This window comes from Diabrotica virgifera, chromosome 10, assembly GCF_917563875.1.
Source record: "Diabrotica virgifera virgifera chromosome 10, PGI_DIABVI_V3a".
NCBI lineage: Eukaryota > Metazoa > Arthropoda > Insecta > Coleoptera > Chrysomelidae > Diabrotica > Diabrotica virgifera.
This window is the reverse complement of record NC_065452.1, coordinates 13,251,122-13,263,332: the sequence shown is the minus strand read 5'-3', so window position 1 is coordinate 13,263,332 and position 12,211 is coordinate 13,251,122. Positions and strand designations below refer to the sequence as shown.

The 12,211-nt window shown below is 32.2% G+C and overlaps 1 protein-coding gene across 9 annotated transcripts in view; it reads right to left on the bottom strand.

The window, feature by feature from the left end:
- LOC114335612 (inositol 1,4,5-trisphosphate receptor) overlaps positions 1 to 12,211 on the bottom strand; it is a 258,085-nt gene that overhangs the window by 163,376 nt on the left and 82,498 nt on the right. For all 9 annotated transcript variants that reach the window (XM_050641294.1, XM_050641298.1, XM_050641300.1 and 6 more), the window contains one exon: positions 3,694 to 3,859. In XM_050641294.1, coding sequence (XP_050497251.1) covers positions 3,694 to 3,859 — 166 coding nt within the window. The remainder of the gene's footprint in view (positions 1 to 3,693; positions 3,860 to 12,211) is intronic.

Sequence of the window (12,211 nt, the reverse complement as noted above, 5' to 3'; positions counted from 1 at the left end):
ACAAAGTACACACACATTCTTGTTTTTGTTAATCCGGACCTGGATTTTTCTTGTGATCAGTAAATGTGTCGTTCCAATGTAGTAAATGATTACTGATTACGTTTAAAATGAGTATTAAGTTATAAACTTATTATTATAAGTTACTAATACCTGCTTTTTAATCACATAGTTATAAAAAATTTCAATAGATTTAATTTCAAAATTAAAGTTATTACATTTTCTGCGCAAAAAATTAAAGCGAACATATAAACTAAGTTTTTGTGCTCTTTTCAAACATGCAAACGGGTTTTGAAAATTTCAAAATACAGGGTGTTGTTTCAAGGTCACAATTACTTTATGCTTATTTGTTAATCCGGACCTGGATTTTTCATGTGATTAGTAAATGGGTCGTTCTAATATAAAAAAGAATGTGTGTGTACTTTGTACGCACGTAAGAAGTTATACTTCAATTATATAATTTTAACGAAGTAATTGTATTCTATTTAAATATTAAACTAACTTTCTTATCTACCACTTTCAAAAAATTTTTATTAAATCGTAGAGGATTGGAACCCGGGACGTTTCGAACTCTGACCGAACGCTTAACAACTTGACCACCGAGGTCATGTCATTGACACGTACGTTTCGGATATAATTATGAGTGCAGCTGATCTCACTACTACCAACTTTGTTAAATTTCGAAACAGTAATTTCACTTTTATTTAATAATGGTGCGGTAAACAATCCTCATTTTTTAATATGTTATTCCTTATAAAAATACCTTTAATTTAAGCACAAATAATTAAAAATCGTAAATTTGGGTCAAAAGTTATTAACTTTTTAAGAATTCCCATAAGAGCCCATGTTAAAACTTAACTTTGACCCTTAATATTAATTAAACGGCACGGTAAAACATTTTTTAAAAAATCAAGTCTTAGTTTTTTGAAGTAAACTATAACATACTAAAATTTCATGCAAATCCTTAATTCTTTGCCAAAGGTGTAGAACGTCATTAAACTTGTGATATTTTGAAAATTGATCAAATTATTTTAATTTTGAATTGAAATGATTTAAGTGCACTTTACATCAACAATAAATTGAACAAGAAATTGACAAAGTTATTCAAGGCCAAATTTGCCGAGTACAAAATGTATGGTTTGTAAAAGAAAATGAAGGAATTTGATGAAATAGAACAATTGGATATGTTTTATTTTGTCAAATTTCTTTATTTTCTTTTTATTCACGGCAAAATTGGATGTAGAATTGTGTTTTGTATAAGCCAAATTTGACCTTGAATAACTTGTTGTCAATTTCTTATTCAATTATTGTTGATGTAAAGTGGACTTTAGAATTGAAAAAAAATACAACAAAACATATAGTAAGAAAACAATATATTAGGTGAATATTGATGGTAATCAAATTATATAAATAAAAGTATTACATTATTACATACTATGTATTTTGGCAGATCAAACAGGTAGGTTTATACCCATGATACATTAACAATTATTACGTACCTGTTGCTTTTAAAAACGATTTAAAAGTCACTACAATATTATAAACTGTTTTGTTTCTGTCCTCACAACAATAAAACTAATATATTATACATTTGTTTACCTTTACCTTTTCCTCCAAACCACAGCTGTCCTACAGCTGCCATATTGGATAATTTTTGACATGTCATTTGAACATCCAATCAGAACAAAGTTAGAATTCGCGTATGCGCCTGGGTGATGCGTATGCGCCTGGTTTTAACATATAAAAATTCACCCTCATCGCGCGTAAAGAAGTATAACTTCAATAAATAAGTATTGACTATTGTTAAAATGAGTATTTGTTCATTAATTATACTAATTTATTATTAAAAGTTAATAAGACCTGATTTTTAATCTAAGAGTTTTTAAAAACTTCAATATAATTTCAAATTTAAAGTCATTAAATTATCTGGCCGAAAAATTTAAGCAAACCATTAAACTTAGTTTTTGTGTTCTTTTCAAATATGCAAACGGATTTTAAAAATTTCAGTATACAGGGTGTTGTTTCAAGGTTACAATGATATTTTAATTTTTTTAGTCCGGATCTGGATTTTACTTGTGATTAGTAGTTGGATGGGTTGTGTTGAAAATGATACATATGTGTACCAAATATGAAAAAAATATACAGGGTGGTTCTAAAGTTATGGGTCCAGAAAGAAATGGGCAAAATTGATAAAATGCCCTGTAACTCGGTTATAAAAATCGGTAAGGCAACAAATATGGTATGTATATCTAGAACCAACTCAGTGACCTCTATTCACCATGTAAGTATTTCCGTTTCCCAATGAAACACCCTGTATATATTTAACGATTGATAACAAACTGATTTTGACATATTTTATGACAGCGTTTCATGTCGAATTGCAATAATACTACGCATGCGTAATCTCTGAAATCATCTGTACTGGATTCATGAACGCTTGAATTTCAGCGTTCCCATTGAACCCAGTTTAAACCACCAACATCGTTTGAACGGGAATTGAGAAAGACGATTTTGACTTTTAAGTGTAGTTCACTAAGGGCCAATTTCTCATATCGAGTTAACTCCAGTTTAACCTGAATTCTAGTGAACGTCAATTTAAAGTCAAAATCGTCTTTCTCAATTCAAGTTCAACCGATGGCAGTTTAAACTTGAACGATGCTTTAACGCTGGAATTCGGCCGTTCAAAGATTTCTGAACCCAGTTCAGATGATTTCATGGATTACGCATGCGTTGTATTAACATCATAATATAAATATAACCTATTTTATTATATTAAGCCTAACGATAAAAGATAACATTATTTTTGTTTTTATAACATTTATTTATAATTATTTAAACGACTATTTGACTATAAATACTTAAATTTAACTTTGTTCAAAAACAGCATAAAAACAGTAGTTCAAAATGGCGACAGTTTTTTACCTTTTGCCATCTATTGGCATTTCTCGAAAGCTGCAGAACGTGCACTGACATAAACGTGCAATGAGAAATGCATTCCAAACAAAACCGAAGTTCACCAGTGAACCTGGTTCAACTGAACCATAGATTACCGCAGGTATGAGAAATCGACCCTTAGGGTCAATTTCTCATATCGAGTTCAACTCCAGTTTAACCTGAACTTCTAGTAAACGTCAGTGTAAAGTCAAAATCGTCATTCTTAATTCACGTTCAACCGATGGCAGTTTAAACTTGAACGATGCTTGAACGGTGGAATTCGGCCGTTCAAAGATTTCAGAACTCAGTTCAGATGATTTCATGATTACGCATGCGTTGTATTAACACGAAACGCTGTCATACTATAAATATATCCTATTTTATTACATTAAGCCTAACGATAAACGATAACATCATTTTTGTTTTTATAATATTTATTTATAATTATTAAAATGACTATTTGACTATAAATACTTAAATTTAACTTTATTCAAAAACAGCATAAAAAGGTATTTCAAAATGGCGACAGTTTTTTACCTTTTGCCATCTATTGGCATTTCTCGAAAGCTGTATAACGTGCACTGACATGAACGTGCAATGAGAAATGCATTCCAAACAAAAGCGAAGTTCACCAGTGAACCTGGTTCAACTGAACCATAGATTACCCCAGGTATGAGAAATCGACCCTTAAAGTTCAGGTTAAACTTGAGTTAAACTCCATATGAGAAATCGGCCCTAAAAGTATAAAAATAAAAAACCAACCTGTAATATTCTGAAGAGTTGTTTAAGTATGGATTGTTCTCTTAACAATTTCTGTCGGTCACGATTAGGATTTGTAACCACTAACTCTAATGCTTCTGTTTTATTTTGCTCGTTTTCCAGTTCTGCGATGAAATAAACAATGTCATGGAGAAGAGTTGTCAAAGATCTGCAATAAACAACATTATAATATAGGCAACGCTGGTGGACAAGAGGCAACAGGGGTAAAAAATTAGTAGAGTGAAATTCTTTCGTTTTCGTAAATCCACGAATAGCCCGATCAAAGAATAATGTGACCCAAAAAAAATAAAGGAAGGATGAAAATTTGGGAATAGGTAGTTGAAATTGTCTATTATTATATAAGAAAAAGTTTACAATTCTACGTCCCCTCCATTTTACAAAAATGGAGGGGAATACCCCCTCTCGAAGGTGAAAAATATACATTCAAAATAAGACCGCAATTGGATAAAATGACTAATTCTAAACAACTTTTCTCTATAGAAGAAATCCTCTCTATAGTTCTATATAATTTTTTCGCTAAGTCAATACTTTTCGAGTTATTTGCGAGTGAATATGTTAATTTTTAACAAAAAAAAAACATGTTTTTGGACGGTTTTTCGGAGATAACTCAAAAAGTAAGTATTTTATTGAAAGAAATATTCTTAGCAAATATATAGCTAATAAAAAATTGAAATAAATGGTGTATGCATGAGGTCTGTAGACCCACTAGAAGCAGAGTTGTAGCTAATGAAAAGTAGGTTCTTCTTCGTCAAATTCCAAATCGAATATTTCAATGTGAAATAACCCAAAAACGGAGCACTTTTCTGGGAAAATTCATTTCAACTTTTTTAAAGTGTTTAAAAAAAGGTTTATTTTTGTTTTTTAAAAAAACTTCTAACATTAAGGGCCGGTTGTTCGAACGCTAATCAACAATGATCATTATCAAATATTTAATTACTGTCACCAACTGTCAATGTCAACTTTGTTTGGGTTGCTGAAAACATAATTGATTACAATTATGAAATTACTTAATCAATTATGTTAATAATTGTTATATTAATTGATTAACTAATCTCATAATTTTAATCAATTATGTTTTCAGCAACCCAATAAAAGTTGACATTAACAGTTTTGGTGGCAGTACGCTCAAGTACGTGGAGTTACGCTCAAAATATTGTTGGTCCCTTTTATTTTTTGGTAAAAAAAAAATCGCGAAAATCACCCCCTAATTAGCATCACAAATAAATTTTATCATTACCACTTGACAAGTTACTTTGGTTATGTATTATTTATATGATCTGTAAGTTTCATCGGTTCAAAGTGCTTATTTTTGAAAAAGCTGTAGTTAAAATGGCTTGAACGAGTTACTAATCACGAGATAGGGCAAATTTTGAACAGCCATGGCATAACCAATTTTTGTCTAACAAAAAAACAAAAAATCAAAAATATTCAGAAAAGCAAAACGAACATTTTATTAATCTTTGAGATTTCTCCATAATAAATATAAATAATTCCATTAAAAATTCCATTTTTTTCAAAATTAACAAAAATATTTTATTTTAAACCAATTTTTTTTCAAAAATAAGCACTTTGAACCAATGAAACATAGATAATAATAAACAATACATAAGTAAAGTAACTTGTGAAGCAGTAACGATTATTATTTGGGAAGCTAATTAGGGGATGATTTTCGCGATTTTTTTAACAAAAAATAAAAAGACCAGCAATATTTTGAGCGTAACTCACTTACTTTTAATGTTCGAAGATTTTTTAAAACACAAAAATAAACTTTTTTTTAAACACTTTAAAAAAGTTATAATGAATTTTCCCCAAAAACAGCTCCGTTTTTAGGTTATTTCAAATTGAAATATTCGATTTGGAATTTGACGAAGAAGAAATTACTTTTCATTAGCTACAACTCTGCTTCTACTGGGTCTACAGACCTCATGCATACACCATTTTTTTCAGTTTTTTATAGGCTATATTTTTGCTAAGCATATTTTTTTCGTGAAAATACTTACTTTTTGAGTTATCTGTGAAAAACCGTTCAAAAACGTGTTTTTTATTTGTTAAAAATGAACATATTCACTCGCAAATAACTCGAAAAGTATTAACTTAGTGAAAAGACTGTATAGAACAAAAGTTACTTAGAATTAGTTACTTTATACAATTTCGGACTTATTTTGAACGTATATTTTTTCACCCCCGAGAAAATATTCTTCACCCCGTATTTCACAATTTTTGTAAAATGGAGGGGATGTAGAATTGTAAACTTTTTCTTATATAATAATAGACAATTTCAACTACCTATTCCCAAATTTTCATCCTTCCTTTATTTTTTTGGAGGTTTTCGTAAAATTTTGTGTTCCCTGATGGTTTAGAATAGGTTGGAGCAAAGAAAAAAATGGATTAAAGATGTTCAGTAATTTCATGAGTGAGAAAATAAAGAAAATACATATTTAATAGGAACATTCAATAGATGCAACCTTTTTTAATGATTAGTTTAGGGAAATAAACATAACCTATTATCTATGGTGGTATACCTGAATATATATGGTTGAGCGTCACAGTGTTGCCATATTTTTTATAATGAAACACACTGAAACAACTAAAAAATGGCAAAGCCGCTGGAAGTGGCAACCTACCAATAGATTTAATAAAAGGCGACACTAACGAATCAGCAGAAGTGTTACACAAACTCTTCAGATATGAGCCGACGAGAAACTACCAAAGGAATGGAACGAGGGTGTAATCATTAAGATCCCAAAAACGAGCGATCTAAGTAAATGCAAGAATTGGCGAGCAATAACAAGTGCCACATCCAAAATAATGCCCAAAATCATATTAAATAGACCGAAGCCAGAGCTACACAAGAAAATAAGAAGGCTTTCGCGCTAAACGTTCCACTATCGACCTAATTTGTACTCTAAGAACTATCTCACAACAAGCTAGTGAACGGCAAAAAATATAAATATGAAGTTTATTGAAAAGGCCTTCGATAGCATAAACACAGAATAAATGTGGAAGATTGGAAGTATATAGACTACCGATGAAATACATTCACCTGATAAGATTATTCTACAAGGGATATGGAGCCAGACTGGAACATGTGGGAGAAGTGGTAGAAGATATAGCTATACAAAGCGGAGTTAAACAAGGATAAAACAGGTATTAGGTGGAACTTAAATAACCGGTTGGAGGACTTGGGAGTTCGCAGACGACATTTTGTCTCCTCACCGAACATGGCAACCATATGCAAAAGAAATCGATAAGCTTGCAAAATACTACAACGTAATGAGCCTGAAGATAAATACAGAAAAAACGAAACTCTTAAAAACAACAGTCAAGAAACTACAATTGAAATAATTGGAAGGCAAATAGAGGAAGTAGATAAATTTACATGTCTGGTATCAATCATGTAAAAAAAGGCGGTAGTAGATCAGCTGTAGAAAAAATAATAGTAAAGGCACAACATGGGTATACCTCCTCAAAGAAAATCTGGAACACACGCGATATATCAGAATTAATCAAAATCAAAATATTATAAGCTGTATTAAGACTATATTATTGTATGGAGCAAAATATTGGAAAAAGGAAGAAACAACTATCAAAAAACTACAACCATTTATAAATAAATCGTTTAAAAATATTCTAAAAATATACTGGCCGGATAAAATAACGAACGTAGAACTATGAAGAAGAACAAAACAAGAGAAAATAACAGTCACGATTAAAAGAAGGAAATGAATGTGATTGGACATACTCTAAGGATAGACCAAAGTAATATAACCAGACAGGCACTCAAATACCAACCAGACAGAAGCAGAAGAAGAGAAAGACCCGATAATAGCTGGAGAAGAACTGTAACAAGAGATCATGAAAGAATTGGCCTGAGGTGGAAAGAGGTTAAACAGAGAGGGAGAACGACAGTGAAATGGAAAAGCCTTGTCTTCTTCTTCTTGTGCCACTCCTATCAGAGATTGGAAATCACCAAGGCTATCCTGACCTTGTTTACAGCTGACCTAAAAAGTTCATTAGTGGTGCAGCCAAACCACTCTCTCAAATTCCGCAATCATGACATCCATCTACGGTCTGGATTCCGTTTTCCTTCTATTTTCCCTTGCATTATATTTTGAAGTAATGCGTATTTATGTCCTCGCATCAGGTGACCCAGATATTCGAGTTTTCTTCGTTTTATCGTTAACAAAATTTCTGGGTCTTTTCCTATCCTTCGTAATACTTCAAGGTTTGTGACTCTTTCAACCCAACTTATCTTCAGCATTCGACGTAGCACCAGATCTCGAAACTTTCAATATTTTTTATGTTGTTCTGTTTGAGAGTCCAGGCCTCTACACCGTATAATAGCGTGTTAAATACGTAACCTCTTAGCATTCTTCATCGTAGAGGGATGCTTATATCTCTGTTGCAGAAGAATTTTTTCATCTTTATGAAGGTGGCCCTGGCAATTTTGATACGTCTTTTTATTTCATTGTTTTGGTCTCCAGTTTCGTTATTAAAGTTCCCAAGTATTTGTAACTTGATACTTTTTCAATTTGAATGCCGTGTATACTAATATGTGCTGGTTGTTTATATTTATGTTTATGCCATAATTGTTGCAAGAAATATTTATGTTTGTAAGTAATCGTTGTAATTCTTCTACTGTTCTTGCAACTAGTACAGTGTCGTCCGCGTATCGAATAGTATTTACAACCTCTCCATTGATTACGATTCCTTCGTTTGCTTGCAAAAGGGCTTCCTGGCAGATGCTTTCACTATACACATTAAATAGCAGCGGTGACAAAATGCATCCCTGTCGTACTCTCTACGTATTTCTATTGCTTGTGATGTCTCATTTTCTATTTTGATGTTATCTTTCTGATTCCAATATAAATTGAGAATTATTCGCAGATCTTTATTATCTATGTCTTTTCTTTCAAGAATGTCTCTTAGCTTATCGTGGCGTACTCTTTCAAACGCTTTTTCAAAATCGATAAAAATACATGTACTTCTTGATTAACGTCTAGGCATCTTTGTGTAAGAACATTCAAACCAAAGAGAGCCTCTCGAGTGCCTAGTCCTTTTCTGAACCCCATCTGTGTATTACTAATATCTGACTCCAACTTTTGATAAACTCGGTTGTGGATGATTTTTAGAAATATCTTTAGTAGATGGCTCCTTAAAGATATTGTTCAATGTTCTGAACATTCTTTTCCATTGGATTTCTTTGGTAGTGTAACGAATGTAGACAACAGCCACTCTTGAGGTACAATACCAGAATTGTATACTGTATTAAATAAGTGCAATATTATACCTATTGATTCATCATTCAAGAGCTTTAGCAATTCAGTAGGAACCTCATCAGGTCCATTTGCCTTTCCAGTTTTGGAATTTCTAAGTGCCATTTCTACTTCACATTTTAGGATTTCAGGTCCCGTTTCACCATTTACCTGGACAATGTTATTTCTGTTGTCCTCAAACAATTCTCTTATGTATTCACTCCATCTATTAATTTTCTCTATTAAATATATAATAATATTTCCGTCTTTGTTCTTAAGCAAACTTATTTGATGTCTTCTTTGGGTTCTTGTAATTTCTTTTAATTTTTTGTGTATATTGAATGTGTCATACTTTCTTTCATAGTCTTCCATTTCTACACATTGTTCTTTAATCCATGATTCTTTGGCCTTCTTTATTCTTTGCTTTATGCTCTTATCAACCTCTCTGTATTTTTCTGCATTATTCTTCATTTTACGTCTTTCATCCATTAATTCTAGTATGTCTGGTGTCATCAACATCTTATGTTTCTTTGCAGATTTGGTTAGGTGTTTCTTTCCCGTAGTTCTTATTATAGTGTTTATATACTTAAGTTTTTCATCTATGTTGTCTGTTCTGCGGATTTGGCTTTCTGCTACACTGAGGCTGGTGTTTATTTCTTCTCGCACTGTTTGTCGTAGGTGTTCACTTTTAAGCTGGCTTAAGTCTAACGCTGAGACGATGGTTTTTCTCATTTTCTTTGGTCTAGCTTCTAACACAAATACTACTGGATTATGATCCGAACCGATATCAGTTCCAGGGTAAGTTTTAGTAGATTTCACGGCATTACGGTATCTTTTTGTCACCATTATGTAATCTATTTGGTTCTTGATTACTTTTTCTTGTGTGTGTTGAGGTGACGTCCACGTATACAGTCGCCTTGGAGGTAATTTAAAGAATGTATTGACGTCATGGCTGAAAAATCTAAGGCAATGGTATGGAAAATAGACTACATCGTTATTAAGAGCTGCTGTCAATAAAGTCACGATAGGGAGTATGGTAACCAACAGTATATCCAACAATCAATAACGGTCGTGGAACTAAAAGGAGAAGAAAAACATCTGAATGTACTGTTGTATAATTTTTATGGAAAAAATTTAGAAAATAAATTTATATCATAGACCACGAGATCATAGATTTTCATCGCCCTGTATATGACCAAAAATTGTAAATATTATAATTTAGTTAGTAAACAGTGTTTTCGCGGAAAGTGAAATCGTTAAGGTGGTTTGTTAATGGGTCTCTGAACGGACTTAAACAATGGTGCGGAAAGATTAGAAAGTACATTTTATTTCGCTTTGGAATCGACAATAGGACATTTGTAAATGATTCGTAGAAGGAGACAGTAAACAAATTTATTGAGTTTAGAATACAAGGCTTTTTGTTTAGCATTTCGAAGCAACGAAAGTAATTTGGTATCTCCTAGAATTTAACAAAACGGAAAAGTTGTATTCAAAATAAATTGGTTCTTAAGAAATGAAAATATAGATGTAGTGGGTAGGGAGGATGTTTGTGATTGGCGGAGAAAGATGGATGGAAAGGATGAGAGTGTTGAGTCTGAGTTTGAGGAGAGAAAAAATGGCTTCTCCTTCTAGTTCCACGACCGTTATTGATTGTTGGATATACTGTTGGTTACCATACTCCCTATCGTGACTTTATTGACAGCAGCTCTTAATAACGATGTAGTCGATTTTCCATACCATTGCCTTAGATTTTTCAGCCATGACGTCAATACATTCTTTAAATTACCTCCAAGGCGACTGTATACGTGGACGTCACCTCAACACACACAAGAAAAAGTAATCAAGAACCAAATAGATTACATAATGGTGACAAAAAGATACCGTAATGCCGTGAAAAAATGTAATGAATATGTGGAGAGTACAGTCCAGTTTTTAAAAAGTGAGAAGTCGGTGTAAAGTAGTGAAATTGGCCTTTGCGAGCAGAATCGTGGTGAAACGAAATCGTTGACCGAGTTGAGAAGTTAATTTTCCTTGTGTCCGAGGAGATTCCTGTTTTCTGTCTAGAACGAGTAGCCGGTGGGTATCAATTTGCACAAGATATCGAGCAGAAAGAAAACTGAATAGAGATTTCGAGTGAGTCCCGTTGTTTGTTTGTTTGTGAAGCAGTTTGGACGAGAAGGACCTTTCGCTACATCCTAGGAGCACGTGTGGGAGAATCGAGGACTACGCAATCCAGGAGAAGAAGTAAAGAAGAAACAAAAATGTTAGTCAGAATTTTGTGAAACGGTGAGTTTGTTTTATATCCACACCATATTTGTTTATTTTTTGTATTGAACAGTTCTATAGCATAATTAAGTCATTCCAAAATTTAAAGAAGAAATAAGTAATCAATTCAAAAGGAGAAAAGTAAATTTTAGTATTTTTTGTAAGAATAGTCTAACAAATTATTTAAATAAAATTTTTGTTAAAACAAAGGAGATATCAGAATTAAAGCTTAATTTATTAGATGAGAATTAGTTGCAACAGAATTGAATTTTAGTATAATTTTTAAATCTTATATTCATGGTATATTGGATAAATAAAAAATATTTACAGTGTGTCAATTTTAAAACTTACAATGGCTATATCTCACGAACAAAAGTTGAAAACGAAAAATGCTTCAAACCGTTTCTAGGATAGTAAGGGGGAACTAAAATGACATGAAAGAGAACTCACCCCCATCAACCCCCTAGGCTCCACCCACCACAACCAACAAAGTTTAAATTTCAAACCCCTACTTGTGATACATTATTGAAAAGGCTATAAAAAATGCTATCCAATGGTATAAATAATAATTATACAGGGTGAAGCAATAATTGTGAAACTTTGGCTTAAATTAAAAATTTAATGAGGTTTTGTTGAACTACAAATTTGATAAAAATGTCAATTAAGTAAATGTTCAAAGTGGGTTCCGTTGTTTTGTAAACAATCTATTTTCACATTCTGGGTCTACAGTCTATTTTCAAATTCTGCACGAAATTTGACAAATGTTTTTCTAGTAATAGGGCGACATGCTTGAGTAATTATTTCTCGCAATTTCCCAAGTGACGCAAGTTAAGTTTTATAAACAACTGATTTAAGGCAAAAATGGCAAATTAAGTTTTAATTAACAAAAAAAGCACGAGCGGACACTTACCATTTAAAATGATAGTCCGGGAGATAGCATTACAAATATAAAAGTCATAGTAAGCCAGCTGATATTAACA